The sequence below is a fragment of the Misgurnus anguillicaudatus genome, chromosome 25, assembly GCF_027580225.2.
Source record: "Misgurnus anguillicaudatus chromosome 25, ASM2758022v2, whole genome shotgun sequence".
NCBI lineage: Eukaryota > Metazoa > Chordata > Actinopteri > Cypriniformes > Cobitidae > Misgurnus > Misgurnus anguillicaudatus.
In genome coordinates, this window is record NC_073361.2 from 20,212,172 (window position 1) to 20,232,786 (window position 20,615).

The 20,615-nt window shown below is 39.3% G+C and overlaps 1 protein-coding gene across 3 annotated transcripts in view; it reads right to left on the reverse strand.

The window, feature by feature from the left end:
• Positions 1-20,615, reverse strand: part of vipr1b (vasoactive intestinal peptide receptor 1b) — a 118,345-nt gene that overhangs the window by 52,535 nt on the left and 45,195 nt on the right. For all 3 annotated transcript variants that reach the window (XM_055182247.2, XM_055182249.2, XM_055182246.2), the window contains one exon: positions 3,988-4,078. In XM_055182247.2, coding sequence (XP_055038222.2) covers positions 3,988-4,063 — 76 coding nt within the window. In that variant the 5' untranslated portion in view covers positions 4,064-4,078. The remainder of the gene's footprint in view (positions 1-3,987; positions 4,079-20,615) is intronic.

The following is a 20,615-nucleotide window of genomic DNA, read 5'->3' on the forward strand; positions in this document are numbered from 1 at the left end:
CGTCGCGAATGTTCCGTCACAAACTGCAAGTTTGGAAAAAACTGTTATGGTGTCCCTGATTCTCAACCTGTGGATGTTTTTCATCGCTAAAAGGGAGTTTGGGAACTTATAGCAGAGCACAGATGACAACATGTTTGTTCGAGACAGCGCAAGCTAGCACTGAGGTAAAGCTAATCTTTTAGCGATGACGCTGGTAGTGCCGATTCTCTCAGACCAATCAGTGATCTACAGTGTTTTCGCGTCAAGTTTGGTATCAGCCCAGGTCGCTTGGAACACCAATCAAGGTGGTATCAAAAAAGTATTGGGTACTACGTACTGCACCCAGTGGAAAAGCTCCCAAAAGTAAGCTGACCCGGCCCAAACTAAACCAAATCGTGGGGCACTATGCAATGGAAAAGCGCCATAAGGAGGTCTGATGTTGGGTCCATTTAGAAAATGAACATCGGACAGAAGGTCCTTTAAGGCTTCAGTTTTACTCTAAACACTTAATGACAAAATTGTTTATCATAACAAAAAATCTCATTTTGTTTAAGAGATAGAGAAATAGAAATCTAATCTTCTACAATTTCTCACAGACTGAATGTTTAGATCTTGCTGGAGAAGCTCTTGGGAGGCATTTGATTATATTTTTGTCCTGGAAAACTCTTAAAATATGGAAATGTAATAAACAACCTTCCTACCATACAGCAGGTTGAATCCAAAAATGCCCATTTGCAAACTCTATTCTTCTCTGAGAATATCCTCTAGATTCATTAGCTCCTGAGGGGGCTATCTATGTTTTAAGCACCACCTCTGTTATCCTGAGATGCTCTTAATCTGAAGAAAACTTTCACTTTTTCTTTCCTCTGCAGTTCAATATGCAATGCCAACGTCAAGGTTTGATGATGTGTATTCACTGTACTTTAAGGTTCCTGTTTTATACCTCTGCAGGTATACTAAACATAATGCAATGTTGTACTTTCTTTTTGTGTACATTACTGTACCTTAAGGACCTATTGTGTACTTTTAAAGGTACAGTTAAGTACCGCTTAAATTTAACTGGAACATAATTGTTCCTTAAGGTACACAATAGGTCATTAGGGTTTTATATTGTACCCCAAAAATGTGTTATATACCCATAAAGGTACAAAAACGAACCTTTGAGGGTACCGCCGCAACAACAGAAAAGGTACAGTTTTGTACCATTTTTTGTACCTCTTTGTTCTGACAGTATAGAAAACTATAGAGCATAAAGTTAGGAAGGTTTTTTTGGCACATGCTGTTTGTTACAGTCCCGTTCTGTATGCCTGCCTGTTTCCCTTTGTTTTCCGCAGTCATCGCCCTCTCCCCTACCTGAACTGCATTTGTTATCATCCTCACCTGTCATCAATTATGTTCATTATAATAGTCTAATTATAGAGGGTATGCACGTGACGTCACCTTCGGCGAAAGTGACTGTGGTTACGCCCACTGAGTGGCAAAAGACAGAGCGGCAGAATTTGTGTACACTGTGAAATCAGCGAAAACACGAGGGAAACGTGTCTAAATGGGAACAGCTGTTGTGCGATAGACTGTACTAACAGACTTAACAAGAATTCGGAGCTATCGTTTTAAAAATTGCCTAAAAACACAGAAAGGAGAAGTAAATTGATCGTTCATGCCAACGTCCACAGACCACAGGTGGGTTGATCAAGCAGAGGTTTTACTTTCTACTTAGAAGTATTTTTTCAACTATTTGTATTTTATCCATGTTTTTCTTTGGAAACATGCATTCCAAAGCATATTATACTCTATTACATTTCATAAACATAAGTTTTTGTTTTACATTTAATATTTAACTACATTAACATACTTTTTCTCAAGTAAAAGTACACAATTTTGATGTAATTACTGTAGGTATTAAATCAATTTTAATATGCAATATAAAAAAATACACAGTATGATTCTATGCTTTAGAATGTAGTGAAGTAATATTTTTCCCAAGACAAACATCCTAATAAAGCACAGATGCTTGGAAAATGTAACTAGTGTAACTAAGTATTGTCCACCTCTGCTATCAAGTCCAATTAAATTCAATTTAATCTGATAATAGTCAGTTTTACTGCCATTTTCCCAGCAGCCGCTATGAAAACCAGCCATTTTGGTGAACGTTTGCCACTCAACAGGGCGAGTTCCGGCGTGGTCACGTGGAAAAGTGATGTTTATGCATACCCTCTATTGTTAAATGTTACCTTTTGTCAATGTCAACGTTAATGTGGATGTATTACCTGTTATCTCGCTTATTGTTTTGATTCATTATTAAAGTATTCTCGTTTTCTGTTGACCCTCATCTTCCTCGTCTTCCTGAGTCACTTCACGTAACACTGTTATCCGAAGCAACAGTTCATTCATTTTATACATTGTACAGTATCAGTTTTGTATATTTGTTGTAACTCTTAAGCCTGTTTTAGGACAGTATGGTGCTTTCACTTCAAACTTTGATGATGAAATGCTTGCGGTCATAGTAGCCCCTTTGTTCATTTATGAAGGGGGTCTTACTTTTACACCTGCCTGGCACTTCAAAAAAATTTATTCAATTTACCTTGTCAGCCTGAGAAATGAGTCGGTTGAGGATAACCTACTTTATACCTCAAAGGAGCTTTGGGATTATCGTTGATATCTGTGTCACAGTGCAGTGGTCCTTATAGACGGTTTCAGCAGTAACAACATAAACAAGCGGCTGTCGTGGCCCGCACATAACTACCGGTAAACTCCACTAAGAATAAATAACACAAAGATCTTTACGTAGTTTATCTATATAACAAGCAAAAAACAACAACACATCGATTACCTAGGAAACCAAAACATTTGTTATTTTCAACGAGGCATTTGTTCAAGAGATCAGTTTAGCAACTAGTCAGACCATTAAAACAACAAAACCGGAAGTAAAGTTCGGATCCAGACGTGTATCGCGTCAGCGCACATGCGTCCGATGAAACCGTCTATAAAGCTCTAGCAGTTGACAACACGCAGACTAAACTCCGCCCGTTTGGCCGGCAAATCGAAAAACGCTTGAAATGACACATGAAAGAGTTTCAAATGTGGAAAATAACTGGGCTTGTGCATATTATTTAAAAGGCATTATAGGGATCCGTTTTGAATGTACACATCTACATCTTTTGAATTAAAGTGCAGCAAATCTTTTGCCATAAAGCTCCTGCTGGCACCATTCATTTTATATTCGCTCCCTGCTGTTCTTGCCTGCCAGTATGGTGGCGAAAAGAGAAAGGGTCACGTGACATCCGGACCTCTATAACCTCTGCTAATAATCCAAAATAATCAGACTGGCTGATGAATTTTAGTATTTCGCCAGAACCTAATACATTCTCATTGATGAGGATGTTAATATTCAACAGCAATCAGACTGTAATTACGCACTGATTGTTATATGAATACATTTATTGGCCACATTTTATTCATATGTATATATATATATATATATATATATTCAAGAAAGGAAAGAAAATTAAGGCAGGGGGGAATAAAATGGCTTTATATGAGCTGAACCAGAATCAAAACTAGATATCCCATACATGCATCCTTGCGTCAACATGTCCTAAAATGAACTCAAGGTCATGTCTGCAATGGATTTTGGGATTTCTTTATATAAAACTTCTGCATAAACCCCTTTGTATTGTTTTTTGTTAGTGCTATAATATTAGATCGCTTCTATGTGTGATTCAATGATAAACATAAAATTGTATTGATCAGAATCTTACACATTTCCTTTTTACATGTAAAATCAAAAATTTTCTATTTCCCAAAATTCAACTTTCTTTCATTTCCAACCTCAAACGTCTTAGACGTTAGACCCAGGTACCTCCATCAAAGGATTCGTTTTTGGCTCCGTTGCAGCATCCAAAATTATACCTCTGTGATCTGCATCTACGTGTGCTTTTCCCCATCAATGCAAAATTGTTTGTTGACTGTGAAAATGACACAGAGCAAAGTTATTCTACAAAATATCACCTGATGTGACGTTTCCTGCTGTTTTATTCTCACATCTCTCTCTCGCCAGCTCAATCTCATTTACCACGTCACACATCTGAACAGCACCAACCTGTGAAAAAGAGACAGAAAATCTCAGTAGTTTACCCACAACACAACCTTCAAAGCGTCAATCTCCTTCGTCTCAGTGATTCACCAAGATATTATAATACTTTAAGGTGTCGGCTTTCATCTTGTAAGGCTTACATTTCATATGCATGTTTATAGATTGAAACTAAGCCTCGTGGCGTCTTATTTTAGGAAAATATTTAAAATACAGATCTACCGGAAATTAGATTGTGGAGTGCTTCAAAAACCCAAAAATTACATTTTGAGCTTTTAGTTAGCCGAATTAGATTTTTATCGATAAGCCAACATGCCAGTTCCTCCCCGTAAGCGTGCAGACAAAAGCACATTTCTGCCTCGTGGAGATTATATCTGCCTGGGAGGGAGAGAATGAGCGGGGAACCAGTGAGTAATCGCCGGATTGCTCACTGATGTCCACTGATGATGACAAATTCATGCTGACAGTCAGTGCCAGGCAGCCTGTGGGTCAATAAGAACGTGAAAGTCCAACGAACAGCTTGAGAAGGTCAGTGAAGACATGGTGTTGAGGTTCAGGGGTAATGGACAGGCCGAACTGAATCCCTATAGTGCTGATGATGATGTGTGTTTGTGTGTGTACATGTCTGTGTCTGTGTGTGGTGTGTGGTGGTCTTTGGGTTTGAGTTGGTGTCTGAGTATGCTGTTGTTTTTTTTTATTTGTGTGAACCATCCCGAATACATTTGTGTGTGTGTGAGAGAAAGAGTGAGACATGTGGGTGTTTACAGGAGTGCCTGTGCATTTAAATGAAAGAGATCATTAACCAAGAACAAGGAATGGAGATACTTCCCCACTTTTATAGTGGGGAACACAAACCACCAGTTACATGCTGTAAAACAATTCCCAGCGGTTAAATACAGCAGAACTAAAGGAAAAGTGTGTAACTTCCTTGTCACTACTGTAAACAAAACTGTAGAAATAATGGCTATTTTTAGCAGGTTTCTCTTGTAAAGGTGCTACACAATGGCATAGAAGAAATTAAAGCTGTATCGCATAAGTTCTACTAGGAAGACTAAATGCCATGTAATTCATTACATTTTGATCTAGCCAATCATCACTTGTCTTTTGGAGTATATAAGTTCCCTACTCAACCTATTCTGCATGTGCAGATGCTGATGCTGACGGTCACCTCCATCCTCCCCACCACCAGGTTGGCCCTTGTCCATGCAATGGAAAGTAGGCTCCGCCCCTGCCTTCACTTCGGGCAGGAAAAGCATCCCAATTCATTGCAGCCTTCCAAGGCTGTATATGAAGGCAAATTACGTCACCGGGCCGCGACAGGCTGTCCCAATTCGAAGACTCCTTCACATAAATGCCTCCAAATGTGGCCTTTTATTCCCCTGAAACCAAGGATCCATAGATGTTTCCTTCAAAGCCTTGGACATCCCATGATTTAATGTGTGCCTGTGACGTCTGGGTATTTTGAATTAAACATTCAAAACTGTAGTTAAATAAAAGTGTATATTTTGAATCTTAAAGGTCCTTGTTTTACTGTTGTAAATTATGTTTTAGTGATGTGAAGTAATATTATTGCTGCTGCAATAAGCGTAGTGAGTGAAAACATCAAGTGACCTAACTCCCCCCGTAGGGTAGACTGTCTCATCATTTCAGTTCGCTTTGTGGCCTTTAGAGGCTACCGCCTTCAAATATCAAGCCTTGACTTCAAAGTCTGCGGCCTTAAAAGGATCCAGACTCTAAATTGGGATGCACCCAGCGAAAAGCTACAACCCTCTGACTTTGAGTCATGGACGGCGTCTATACTAAAGAACTATATCATAGCTGCATTCTTTTGTTTACAAATTGTTAAATAAATGCTATTAAATGTTACTTCACCTCCTAAGTCTTTCTGGTAGAACTATTTATTAACATCCGAGGAACCTTTCTGTATCACAAAAGGTTCTTTGTAAAGGAAAAATTGTTCTACATACTATAAAAACGTAAAAAAAATATTAAATGTGTTCTCAGTTTGTGACATCACAGTGTGATAAGGCAAATTTGAAAAAAAAAGAAAAATGTTAAAATCCCTGCTCTCAAATGCTGGGAGTGTGTCCACTGTCGGCGCTGAAGTCACAGCCATTTGCAGGAAAACAGGCGTCTCTCTCAACTTTCAAATACTGCTGCAAGCTGAATAGATGCTTGCGAATGTGTTACTGTGCTTTCACACTGCCACCGGCGAGAGCGTCAATAAAAGCTGACTGCCCCGCCAACGATGCTATAGAAAAGGTGAAGTGGATGCTCTGACGCTCGAATGCATTCTCTGAACTTCCCTCGAGCAGAGGTTTCCGCCTTCCGATTGATTGCCGCCAAACGTTTCCGCCTTCTGATTGGTTGCTGCCGAACCGCGTCATAGCTCATTACCATAAAGTTGAACTGATTTTAACTCTCCTCGATGCTCACTCCATACATCAGTGGTTCTCAAACTTTTTCAGCATGCGGCCCCCCCTTGTGTACGGTGAATTCCTTCACGGCCCCCCCAAAGAAAATTTATGACAAAAACAGTTCTAAAATGTAACAGTTTCATTAAACAAAACATGAAATTATACAACGTAGTGATGGTGGTTAGTAGCCTTATTTTTTTTAGGTTTAATTACACAGAATTCATGATAAATTAATGTATTTTATAAAATGTCATAAAACTGGGGCCCCCCTGGCACTATCTCGCGGCCCCCCTGGGGGCCCCGAACCCCAGTTTGAGAACCACTGCCATACATGACACGCCGCGTCGCTGCTTGCCGGAGCTCGTCAAGGGCTCTCATTGAAAATGAATGACTTACAGCAACTTTGACGCTCTCGCCGGTGCCGGTGTGAAAGCACAGTTAGGGACGGGCCACGCTCTGTGGCTCCAGTGCATCATTGAGTTACAGTTTTAGCCCTGCCCACAAATAATCCTGGACACAGAAATGTGGAAAAACAGTTTACACAATTCAGTACTATACACTAAAAAAATGCTGGTTATTTTCAACCCAGCGTTGGGTCGGAAAGGGACAAGCCCAGCAGCTGAGTTGAAATAAACCCGCAAAATGCTTATATTTGACCCAACAATGAATTAAAACAACCCAGTATTTTGGATTAAATTACAACCCAGCGAGCTGGGAATGTTCCTTTGTGACCCAATGCTGGGTTGAAATAACCCAGCATGTTTTAAATTGTAGTTCACAGACTATGTAACATTTTTCAGCAATACATTTATAATGTGTTTAGAAACAATTCTCTGAAGTGTCTTTACACAGACAATAAGAAAAAATGGTTCTTCTATGACATTGCTGCAACCTTTAATCCCCTTAATTTTTAAAGGTGCATACTTAACCCCATTGGTTTAGCCAAAAACCTCCATATCATGAAGTTTATGTACAACAGAGCATATTAAACTATTAAAAAGAAAACTATTATGAACAAATCAAAGTACAAAACATCCATGTGATGACATTTATCTAATCTGTAACATGGTTAAATATGCAATGTTTACAAAAGAATGCAGGGAGGAGAGCAGTAGAAGCGAGGCTATTTTGCTTAGTTTCAGCTGTCGCTCAGCGGTACTCTGGTGCATGGATAATAGGGTCAGCTCAGTAAGAACTGCTCCACTGCCATGATCATCCATGTGTGCACCTTTAATCCTCACCAGCAGAAGATAGCATCATACTCTTTATTGCATCATCTGACCTTGTCTAGCTCCAAGACATTGTAAAACTAGAAGTGGTAGTGAAATGCAAAAAGGTAAAATAAACCTTTGTGTACCTAAACAACATTGTAAAGGGAAATGCTTTGGTTAATTATTGTCTGAGAGAAAATTTTAATATGACCCTTTCCTGAAATAGCATAATCATTTGTGGGTTTATAAAAGATAAGCTTTCGTTGATGAGATAACTGAGTAAATATGCATCTAGAACTGAAAACAAACGAGTCATTTAGAGGTAGTTTACACTGTACGATGTGTTGTCTGATAATAAATCTTCCAAATTCTCTTTAATATTTCCTCTCACAGTAATATCAGATAATGAGGGTGCATTACACAATCATTTTTCTGCTTTGTGGTTTATCATCAGGTACAGGGTCCACTGCATGTGAAAGAGAGCCATTGAAGCTGGAGGTGTCCGCTGATGCATTCCTGTTAATGCACATACTTGTCTTATTGCTCAAATTATAGTTCGGCTATGCAAGTGGATTTTCCTTTTGGAAAACTAAACTGTTTTGGAATATGGTAAGCTGGTGTAAGTTTGTCATTAGCTGGTCCAAACTGTTATGAAGAAAAAATTAGGTTTGGTCTAGGGCAGGAATGGGCAACTTCGGTCCTGGAGGGCCGGTGTCCTGCAGAGTTTGGCTCCAACTTGCCTCAGCACACCTGCCTAAGGGCCTTTTTACACCTGGTCACTTCATGTGTTTTCTCTGATCGGCTAGCTATCTGATTTGTTAAAACAAATGCGTCTTGGCAAAATGGATATGAATCCGATCTTTTACCCCCGCCCAAAATGCAAATACACTATTTATTACTCCGCCTTAAAAAACGTAAGATGACTTTATGCAACAATACGCAGCACTTACTGTATGTTGTACTGTATGTTGGGCAGGGGACGCGCGTCTCCCTGCTCGGCATGAGCTGAAGCGCGCAGTACAGCACAGCAGGAGAGTGACAGCGCAGTGATTTAAAGGCGGAGTCCACGATGTTTGAAAAACGCGTTGGAAAAGGAGACGGGCCGACTACCAAAACACACTTATAGCCAATCAAATCAAATCAAATGCCGGGTTGCGTATGTGTGGGGCGGGTCTATCAACAGAAGGTCCAGATTCTATTGGGGTAGGGGCGTGTTTGTTTAGGTGATTTCAAATATCAACATTGGCTTTTTAAACATCATGGACTCCGCCTTTAATGCAGGTCCATGACTGGAAAAGCATTCACAAAACTCTCTCTTAAAGTTTTATTTCTTTGTTTAATATCATTTAAGTTTGTCATTAGAGTCTTTTATTGATTCTAGGAAGCTTTTTTTACCTGCTGTCGTCGCTCCATAAAGCAACAAGTGTGTCGTCTTTGTTTGTTTGCCTCTTTGACGGCTAACTTCTGGTGACGTGCTTACATTTGGGAGGAGTTATGCGCTGAAAGATGTGGTTTCATCAACCAGATGTATTTGAAGAGTTTGGTTCCAAAACGCAATAAACGCCATTTTTGAAAAAAAAATGAGTTACTGCCAAAATCAGCATTATATCAGGTCAGTAGTTAAAAGTAAATTCTTAATTTTACGCAAAATCCAATATCCGCCGTGTTATTCTGTCATCTTTTCTCCCTTTTTTCCCAAAATGCGACAAACGCCACTCCCCCTTTTTTACAGAACGCAATAAATCCATTTCTGATATTACAGCCCACCGTTCACGCAATGTAAACAAACAATGGCGGACGCGCTGAGTACACGGAGTCCTGGTTTCCTCATCTACTTTGTACTACGTGATCAACAAACAAAACAAAATAATACTTTAATTGCATCGCTAAATCTGTGATGGTTTTCTGTGATGGGAAAGAAACGTAAGCCATCAGCATCTAACAATTTCCCTGAGAGGCACTCAGGAGACGGGTGCTTGTTCTCCCGACAGCATCAAGCTTCTCATGCTAACACATTGACCCCAGAGGATCTTATGAAAAACTTTCCATAATTTTACTCAAAGTCAACGAAAATCGAGCAGGACCAAAAACCATTTTACAGCTGATCGCTGTGAAAGACGTTAAGCGAAGACGTCAAGTAACCGCAATGACAGGGTTCTTAATATGACAAAGTAAGTGTTTTGATTAATAACATTAATGTTTATATTTTTAATTAGTGTGTACAACTAGTCAACTAAATGAATATAACATGGCAAAGATGAATGCACATTTATATAGGCTATTGATTCAATAGATTTATAGCATTTTGAATAAAAACTTGTCATGGATTTATTGCATTTTGTGGAAAAAATTATCCGTTTTTATAATAAATCTTTGAAAATCAAGTTATGGATTTGAATTTTTTATGTTTTTATAACCTAAAGATGCTGTGTGAAAGTTTGTAACAGAAAATAATTGTTTTCATCTTGTCACTTTCTTGGTATTGAAAACACGTTTTTACCGAAATTTGTCAAAATGGATTTATTGCGTTTTGGAACCAAACTCTTCATTTACGCTTGTCCAGTTTCATCTGAAATCCGTCCCAGACCACCTCCTGAAGTGGTTTGAGCGATCAGATTTAAATCCGTCTCGAAAACGTTTCGGAGGGCATTTACACCTGGTCTTTTTACGATCGGATAGCTATCCGATCAGAGAAAACGCATGAAGTGACCAGGTGTAAAAAGCCCCTAAAAGTTTCTAGTATGCCTAGTAAGACCTTAATTGGCTGCTTCAGGTGTGTTTAATTATGGTTGGAGCTAAACTCTGGAGGACACCGGCCCTCCAGGGCCAAAGTTGCCCATTCCTGGTCTAGAAACACCAACCAAGATGGATAAGATGTTTCATATCTGGCTGACCAGCTTGGACCAGCTAATGACTATCTAGGATTATATCTAGACCAGCTAGAAACAAAAACACACATACTAAGCTAGATCTTTCAGCAGGGTTGCAATTGACCTTTTGGGTTTACATACAACTTCTCTTTAAAACAGCTCATTCCTAAAGATAGCAGCTCCACCCAGCACTGAAAATTGGACACTGCTAAAATAGAAACCAGCCTACGCTCCTTGCTTGTCTTTGCTGGCTTGAGCTGGTCTCCTCGCCTAGTCAATCTATACTTTTAAAAATAAAGGAAATTACAGCAAAAAGGTTCTTTACAGCGATGCCAATAAGGCACCATTTTTGGTTCCTTGAAGAACCATTTAGTCAAATCATTTTTTTGGAGGTAACACTCTTGTGTTTCTAGGCATTGTGATGCACCTTTCAGCTGGTCTTCCATACTGAACATCAGAAAAGTGCTCAAAAACTAGCAAACCAGACCAGGCTGGGACACCAGCAAAATAATTTTGGCTGCTTTGAGCTATTTTCCTTGAGCAGGGAAGGCAGACCTTCAGTATCCAAAACATTAGTTAGTCAAAGATGTGTCTTAAAAGTGTATATTTTTTTTAGACAACCTTCACAGTCTATGAATGACATCAATCAATATGTTTGATGTCAGCTTTGTTTTTCATAACATTTGAAAGGAAGAGAAAGAAAAGGGTGACTCAGAGCTGGACCTTGGCAACAAATCATCAACCACTGAGCATTAGATTTACGAGCCAAATGATAATGACACTGCAGTAAAGATCCGAATATTATTTTAGTCTGAGAGATGTTTCCCCAAGGGCTTGACCTCTGACATGTCAAAACACAAACCACATATTTAAAAAACCCCAAGACACTACACAATTTATTGGTTTCATTACTGAAAGTTACAAAGTTGCTTAATATAACCAACCATCATCCACATGTTATTAATTCTGGGTTATTTTCAACCCAGCGTTGGGTCAAAATTATTTAAACCCAAAAGGTTGTAATTTAAAGAGCACCAATTATCAGATTCACGATTGTCTTTGCTGTAAGTGTGTATTAGTATATGTTAGTGATATGCAAAGGTACATACCGCAAAATAAACGATGACGTGAGTTATAGGGCTCTATCTTACACCCAGCGCAATGCAGCGCAATGCGCGACGCAAGTGTCTTTCGCTAGTTTCCACCCTAATTTTCACGTTTAGCACCGCGTTGTTTAAATAGCAAATGCATTTGCGCCCCCTTTTGCGCCCATGGGCGTTCTGGTCTGAAAACGAGGTGTGTTCAGGCGCATTGTTGGCGCGTTGCTATTTTGAGGCAACTAAAATAGACTACGCCATTGACCAACAAAAACCTGGTCTAAAGTCTAAAGTCAATGGCGCAGTGTGTTTTATGTTATTTAAAGAGCGCATTAGTAATATGCGCCTAACGGGAGGACAACGCGGGTTTGCTTATCACAAAGTACATGAATGCGCTTCTTTTTCTTTTCTTCTTTAAGCCTTTACATTCCCTTCGAAACATAGGCCATTGATGAATCGCCTCCATCCCCGCCTGTCTTGGGCCATCTTTTCAAGCAGTTGCCACGTCAGCCCCTCCTTCTTAATCTCTTGCTCTGTGCTTCTCCTCCAGGTGTTCTTGGGACGACCTCTTCCTCGTTTGCCTTGTGGGTTCCATGTCAGTGCCTGTTTGGTTATTGCCATTTTGTTTCTTCTCATTGTATGCCCAATCCAGATCCACTTTCTCCTTTTTATCTGTATTTCTATTGATTCCTGGTTGGTGAGTTCCCAAAGCTTGATGTTGTTTATTGTGTTTGGCCAGAAGATCCCAAGGATACGTCTTAGGCAGTGGTTCATGAATGTCTGCAGCTTACTAATGATGGTAGTATTGTTCTTCCATGTTTCTGATCCGTACAACAGTACGGATTTAACATTGGAGTTGAAGATTTTTAGCTTTGTCCTGAGAGATATATTTTTTGTTTTCCAGATCTTGATTAGTATGTTGAATGCTGCTCTAGCTTTTCCGATTCTTGTCTTTACGTCTTCTTCTGACCCACCATCCACAGCTATCACACTTCCCAGGTAGGTAAATTTTTCGACCTCTTCGAGAGAGTGGCCTGCGAGTTTTATGGTATTCATGTTTTTGTTGTTTATCCGCATGATTTTGGTTTTTGGCCCATTTATTTTGAGTCCAAGCTCAGCAGCAGTTGTTTCCAGCTGTGTTGTCTTGTCCTGCATCTGTTGGTATGTATGTGAGAGCAGTGCAATGTCATCCGCGAAGTCTAGATCATCAAGTTGTTCCGTCAGACTCCACTGAATGCCATTCTTTTTATTGTTGGTTGTTTGTTTCATAATCCAATCTATACATAAGAGGAAGAGGAATGGAGACAGAAGGCAGCCCTGTCTTACACCCGTGAGCACTTTGATCTTTTCATATGTAACTCCCTGTTGGTGAACTTGGCAATGCATACCCTGGTATGTGTTCTTGATGATGTTTACATACTTTGGAGGGATGCCATAGTGCGCCATGAGTTTCCACAGTAGCACACGGTCTACACTGTCAAATGCCTTTTCAAAGTCAATGAAATTGACATATACAGGGGTGTTCCATTCTATGGACTGCTCGATGATAATCCTGAGAGTGGCAGTTTGGTCACTGCATGATCTTCCGTTCCGAAACCCAGCCTGATTCTCTCTCAGTCTTTCATCAACCCCCTTCCGCAATCTTTCCAAGATAATACGATTGAACACTTTTCCGGGTGTTGATAACAGCATGATTCCTCTGTAGTTATTACACTCCCTGAGGTCTCCTTTCTTGGGTACAATTGCAATGAGGCCATCCTTCCAATCCATTGGTATAATCTCTTCCTCCCATATCTGTCTGATCAGCTGGTGCAGCATTGTAGTTGAGGTTTCTAGAGCAGCTTGTAGTGCCTCTGCAGGTATTTCATCTGGCCCTTCCGCCTTGCCACGGCGCAAACCCTTTATTGCCTTCTTTATTTCCGATCTTGTTGGGGGATTGCAGTTTATCTCCAGCATCTTGTCAGCTGGTGGGATCTCTATCATCCGAGCAGGGGGCTGTCTGTTGAGCAGTTCCCTGAAGTGCTCCGTCCATCTTTTCTGTTGTTCTTCCTGGGTTGTCAGGAGTTGCCCCTGTTTGTTGCGGATCTGTGTGTTTGTCCGCCTGAACCTGCCTGCTAGTTTCTTTGTGATCAGGTATAGATCCTTTAGGTTGTTTTTAGAAGCTGCAACCTCTGCTTGCTGTGCCAAGTCTTCTATGTAGTTTCTTTTGTCTCGTTTAGCACTTTTTTTCACTTCCTTGTTTGCAGCTTCATACTCTCTATGGGCTGCCATCTTTTGCGTTCGTGTTTTGCAGTTATTGTGTTTTTGTTTTTTAACCTTCCGTTCCTCTATTCTTTTCAGTGTTTCTGTTGACAACCACGGTTTATGGTTTATTTTCTTTCTCCCCAACACTTCTGAACAGGACTCCTTCCATATGTTTTTAAGGTATTTCCAATGCTCCTCTATTGTTGTTTGGTTTTCTTCTTGCAGGGCTTTGAACCTATTCTGTACGGTGGTTTGGTACATTTCAGTTGTTCCTATGTTCTGGAAGAGCTGGATGTTAAATTTAACTCTACGGTCACAGTGGTTGTTGCAGCGCTTTAGCTTCAGTTGTATTTTTGCTGTCAGGAGGTGGTGGTCTGTCCCGGCATCTGCTCCCCTCTTTACTCTTACATCTAAGAGAGAGCGTCTGAACTTCCTATTTATGCATATGTGGTCGATTTTGTTTTCAGTAAATTGGTCAGGTTATAACCAATTGGCTTTTTGGATTGGTTTGTGGGGGAAGAGTGTTCATCCTATGACCAAGTTGTTATCTGCACAGACGTCTGCAAACATTTCTCCATTTTCGTTCATGGAACCAATTCCTTGTTTTCCCATTACTAGATGGTATCCACTGTTGTCCATTCCCACCTTTGCATTCATGTCTCCCATGAGCACAGTGATGTCTCTTATTGGTCTGGTCTGGAGTATCTGTTTCAGTTGATTGTAGAAGTTGTCCTTTGATTCCTTATCTGCATTGTTTGTGGGTGCATAGCATTGTATGACTTGTAGCTTTATTCTTTTCTGTGTAGTTCGACAACTTGCCGTGATGATTCTGGAATTGATTGGCTCCCAACTGATGAGGGACCTCTGTGCTTCTTTGGAGAGCATAAATGCTACTCCCTCCGTGTGTGATGCCTTATCATCCATGTGTCCAGAGTATAGTATGGACTCCCCACTTGCCAGTCTGACTTCACCTGTCTGTATCCATCTGGTTTCACACAGACCGAGGACAGAGATCTTGTACCTCCTCATCTCTTCTGCAATGGCTGACGTTTTTCCTGCTTGGTACATTGTCCTGATGTTCCAGGTTGCGATGTTAATAGGTTGCCTAGAAGATAGAAGATTCCGTCGCACCCTCTCCCTAAGGTTTTCAGTATGCGCCTTCATAGTCTCTTCGGCATGTCTTTCTGAAGAGTCTTCATCTTCTATGCTACAGGGTTTTTTACTTTCCATCAATGTTTCAGTAATCATTTTTATCCACGACACGGGGGATTGGCCCATGCGCTTCACCAGAGCCCTGTTAGTCAGCCTTACCTGCTTCCACCTCTCACGACAAGGACGTAGGGATGGACTTTGAGACATGAATGCGCAGCAGCACAAAAATGCTTTTACATATGAAAGATTAAAGGATTGAATGTAAAAGATTATTATTGAGTCTCTTGGACATAAATGAGAACTAATTATGAGACGTTAGAAGGCGCAAAGAGCTGCTTCACCTGCAGCCTGGTAAGTAAATAAATGCTTTGCTTTAAACAAATGCATCTGTTTTTAAATGTTTTTTTAAATGCTACCTCACAGATTTATTGTATATGATGACTCTGTACCTGTGGATATGGTGAGATGAGAAACATTTTTAAGTAATGCTTAAAAAAAACTCTTTGCTAAAAAAAACGCTGTCCAAAGTGCTGAAACGCGCAGAGAGCCGTTTGTAAATCTTTATCTCCTGTTTGTTACAAATAAAGTATTTTTAGAGTACAAACCTTATCTTACATACTTGTAAATTATTTTTGATGATATTGGATAGCCATACATTTAAAGCAATTACAAGCCTGTTTTTTTACTTCCATGACTAAAAGAAAACGGGTTTTAAAAGGTTTTAATAAAAAAATAACAATTTCAATACAAGTGAAAACAACACAATTATTTAACATTAATCTTAAACTGGGGATCTTCTTCCTCCGCTTAGTTTTTCAGTTTACAAAGTCCGTCATCTAAATAGGGATTAGACATAACGCCAGCGCAACTTGCTTTTAAAGGGGATAAGAGCTGAGACTCTCATTGGTTTACTGCACGTTACGCCTAAAATACTCCCATTACAATAGGACCAACCCTTTTCGACCATGCACTCGGCGCACAAACCATTTTTCCCGTCGTTAAATTAGCAAAAGTGGATTCGGACACGCCCATTTACACGTTGCGCTGTGCGCTTTAGACAATGCGCTTAGATCGTTAAAATAGGGCCCATAGTCTCCAATGTAAATCTATTATCTTGGACTACAACAAAAACACAGATTGTAGGCAGCTAAAACAGTTTACTTCCTGGGATTGGTGATGTAGTAAAGATTGACATTATCATAATTCCTCCTGCTTTGTGAGCAAATCTTTCAAATATGGTAAGGAGCGTCACATTTCCAGCTGACATCAGAGGTATTGAGGCCAATCACAACGTACAGATTAGCTGGCTAATCAGGGACACAGCACTTTTCAAATCAATGAGTTTTGTACATGAATCAGTGCGTTTCAGGAAGAGAGGGAAATCTGGTGCAACAAAAATTTACGGTATGTGAAAACAGTATTTTTAACCATAAACCATGCAAACACATTGTATTATACCAAATACACAAAATAACGCTGTTTTTAGCAATGAAATGAGTGCCCTTTAACTAGGGCTGTAAAAAGATTAAAATATTTAATCTAGATTAATCGCACATTTTTATCTGTTCTAAATTTACCTTCATTTAACACATTTCAAGAATTGAATACTCTAATCAGCATGGGTGAGGACAAATATAAATGCTTTACGCAAATTTATGTTTACACTAGCCTGTTTACATTTTCGACAGAACCATCAACCATTGCTTTGAGAACACCCTTTTTTCTCCATTTTTGTTTGCTGCTGCATCTTTTGTGACCCGTGCTGGCAAACTGAGCAAATAAAAAAAGAGTTATTTATATTTTGACATTCTCTATGTTTTCTCATTTCTGCATGCTTTAAACCGAAACCAAAATGAGACGCACAAGGAATGGACAACCATCCTTTGTGTATTAGTTAAGCATTTAGGACGATACACCTATCAGAAAACGTACAAATAAAGATCATTTTAGATGTTCAACGAACATTTAGAGCATTGGATTCGCTAGACGAGAGCTTAACGTTCTTATTTTTCTGAAAACCTCCGACTCATTTAGACAGCACGGGTCACATTTACTGTCTAACTGTATGTTCACACCAGACGCGAGTTCAACGATTTGTGCAAATAGATTACATACAAAGTCAATGCAAAGACGCAATCAGACGCGTCCTCGCGTGGGGCGATGCGAATGACACGATATGGGCGGTGCACTTGCCGCGAAAACGCGCTATTCGCCTCAAACGTGTCTTCGCCCAAGTTAAAAATATTTAAAAAAAATTACATGACAGGAAGTTAAATCCCGCGAGTAATCTAGAGCGAGTAACGCGATGCCCCGCGTTTGGTGTGTACATAGCATAAGGCTGCGTTAACTGAGCTAGACCAAGGGTCAAGCAGAAATTGTGCATTTCGTCAATCGCACGTTGATCAAATTTGTGGCATTAAAATGAATAACACGTTATTAACGCGTTAACTTTGTCAGCCCAAAATTTAACCTATGTTGGATTGTTTTAACCCAAAATGCTGGTTTGTTTTAACCTGTTGTTGGGTCAAATATAAAAATTTTCTGGGTTCATTTCATCCAATGGCTGGGTTTGTCCCCCAATTCTGGATGAGTAGTAAATAGTAAAGCAAAATATTTTTGTCTCATGTGCTAATATAAAACATATCCAAACTAAGCCACTATCATAATAATAGCAAAGCAGGTTTTTATGCTTTGACCCAGATCAAATCTGCAACTAATACTGCTTAACACAACACAAAAGGGCTGCCATACAAACAGCTGTGCTGAATAATGACGTCCTCTAGCTCTGCTAGAACATCTGCTACCTCTGGGACAAACCTGCTACACTGGGCCAAATAACAGTACAAACCAGATAAAGTAAGTGCAGACATCAGCAATAGATTAATCTTGAGGAAGTATCCAAAAAGGCCAAGCTGGCCAGCAGATGTTCCCTAAGTGTCTGGAGCAGTGTGATGGGCCTTGTTGGAAAGAAAATGCAATTCCTGTACATCTTTAAGGTGAATTATGATTTTTTAAAATGTTAACATTTTTTGCAGAAACAATTTTAAGTATGACATTTGTTAATTTAAGGTATAAACACTGTGGTAGCATCAAAACATTGGTCGGTTATTAGACCATTCTGACCAACTGTTCAGTCTTAAAAATAAAGGCTCAATAACCATTCATTTCTTTTTTACCCTTAAATAAAATAAACTTTATTCACTACAAGCAACCTTTTGTGAAACAAAAAGGACCTTTGGATGTTAAAGGTTCTTTGTGAAACCATTTGGTCAGAAATGGTTCTTCTTTGGCATTGTAAAGCACCTTTGTTTTTAAGGGTGTTGATGGGTTTGGGAATACAGTAAATACAGATGTTAAAAGAGTATAAGTTTGATTAACCAAAGAATCTACTCTAAAACAAATGCTGATGTTTTACATTTCTTAAGCTGAAGTACAAGCACATATGCCGTCCCACTTGGGTGCTCTGTGTTTTTACAAACTCAGCTTTATATATCCACTGACAATTCCGTTTATCACTTGGCTTACAACATAAAATTCATGGTATGCTGCATTATTTTAATATAATGCCAATTCGGGAACACTTAACAGTATTTTGGAAAGAGTAGTGCATCCCCATGAGCTATGAGTTTTATTTATTATGACTACAGTTGTAAATGAAAGAAGCAGGTAACGTTAGGACACGCTGTTGGGTCACTTTGGTTCATTGCCATCAACCTTAAATCAAGTTACAATAATAAAGTGTCCCCATTTTTATGTACATGGGAGAGCCTTCCAATTTTATAATTAATCTTATATTTTCAACTCAGGATTGGGTCAAAAAGGGTCAAGCTCAGTCGCTAGGTTAAATTTACCCTGAAAATGTTTATATTTGACCCAACAATACAGTCACAAATAAAGGTACAAAGCTGTCACTGGGGCAGTACCCTTTAAAAAAGAAAAAGAAATTGAAGAAGTGTATTTGCATTCAAAAGTTTCAAATGTAAGTTCTGTGATCTACCATTAGAGACACTCTATACAAGCAAACATGGTATGTATTGTCTGATTAGCGGATACGTAGATATATAAGTTATGTCATAGAGTCAGGTGGACTAATTACATTGATGATGGGCTAAGCCCGAAACGTTTGTATCTCTGCATCTTTGGCCATTTGATTATTTTGGCACAGAATAAATGTTTGACATTATTTGGATTACTGTGTGCGGACTTTTCTTCTCTGCATTGAAGTACATTATACAGGACATGTTTTTAAAAGTATAAAGAAAAAATACTAACACCTATATGAAAGGTTCTGTTAAAGGAACAGTATGTAGGATTGTGGCTAAAACTGGTACTGCAATCACACAACTGGTGGCCAATACACAACATGACAACATAAACATCAGTTGAGGGCTGCAACTCCACTTTTGAAATGACAATATCCTGGCCAGACCACTGTTGTCAGTGATATAAGTATTTGAAATGAAAATGATTTCTTAATGTCTAGTGACATATCAGGGCCATTTTATGATTAATTGATATACATTTCTTACATACTGTTCCTTTAAAATGTGAAATCTGCTAGTATTCTAACACTGCATGTGCTTTGTTCATCCTATTGCTATTCAATGCAGGAAGGACTTCAGTATACCAGATCATTGTAATAAAGTAATTAAAGAGCTTTTCTTTTTGCCAGCTTCAAATGCATGAAATCTGTGATTTAACAAATATCTCCAATGAACAGAAAAACCAGCAGAAAAAGAATGTCTTTTCAAAATGGAAATTACTTTTGATTTCTTCAGTATTCATTCATTTAGTTTGATCCTCAAGGCTGAAAAACCTTTCCTGCCCACAGCGAGACATTTCGTAGCTAAATCGTGGACTGCATCAAGGCCGTCCCATCAGTTAGGTTAAAGATTTCTTCTTCTTATTCCATAGAGGATCTTCAAATCGATGTACATTTAAGATGGTAAGCACTCCCACATGTCTACACAGATCAGATTGTATCCGCTTGCCGTCATGTATTATTTCTTAAGGAGGGTTTTGCTATGGATTGTAGCATCAAGATCTTTCCTGTTTTCTGTCTCCTAACTTCAGCATGAAGTGCACTAGATTCTGCACTACTTCTAATCAAATGTGAGCACATTTTTGACATTTATCATGTTAATTGCATTTTTAGGAAAGGTCAGATTTCTATGCCTCCACTCGTTCTCAAATCGTGCTGGGATAACACATATCGTCAGGTTTTGTCTAGTGGGGTGCAAAATTTGGTATATATCCGATAAAAGGATGTCTAAAAAACTCAAGTAATATGTTGAATAAAAAGTATAATGCCCTGATTATGCTGCCTATATGCGCTGGTGACAGTGGTGTTAAAATGCACACATGGGCTGTTTCTCAATATGCGTTCTTCAGCGATCTTGCGTCCTCGTGTCCTCGCTCTACGTCATCATAAATGGTCGAAGTTCATTCCAATTCTCAAGAACGCAAGGACAGAGGACGCATGAAAATACCCGGATGTGTTCTTGATATCGAGGATGCATCGAGTGCAGACTTGCTGAAATCGCTTTACGCCCCAG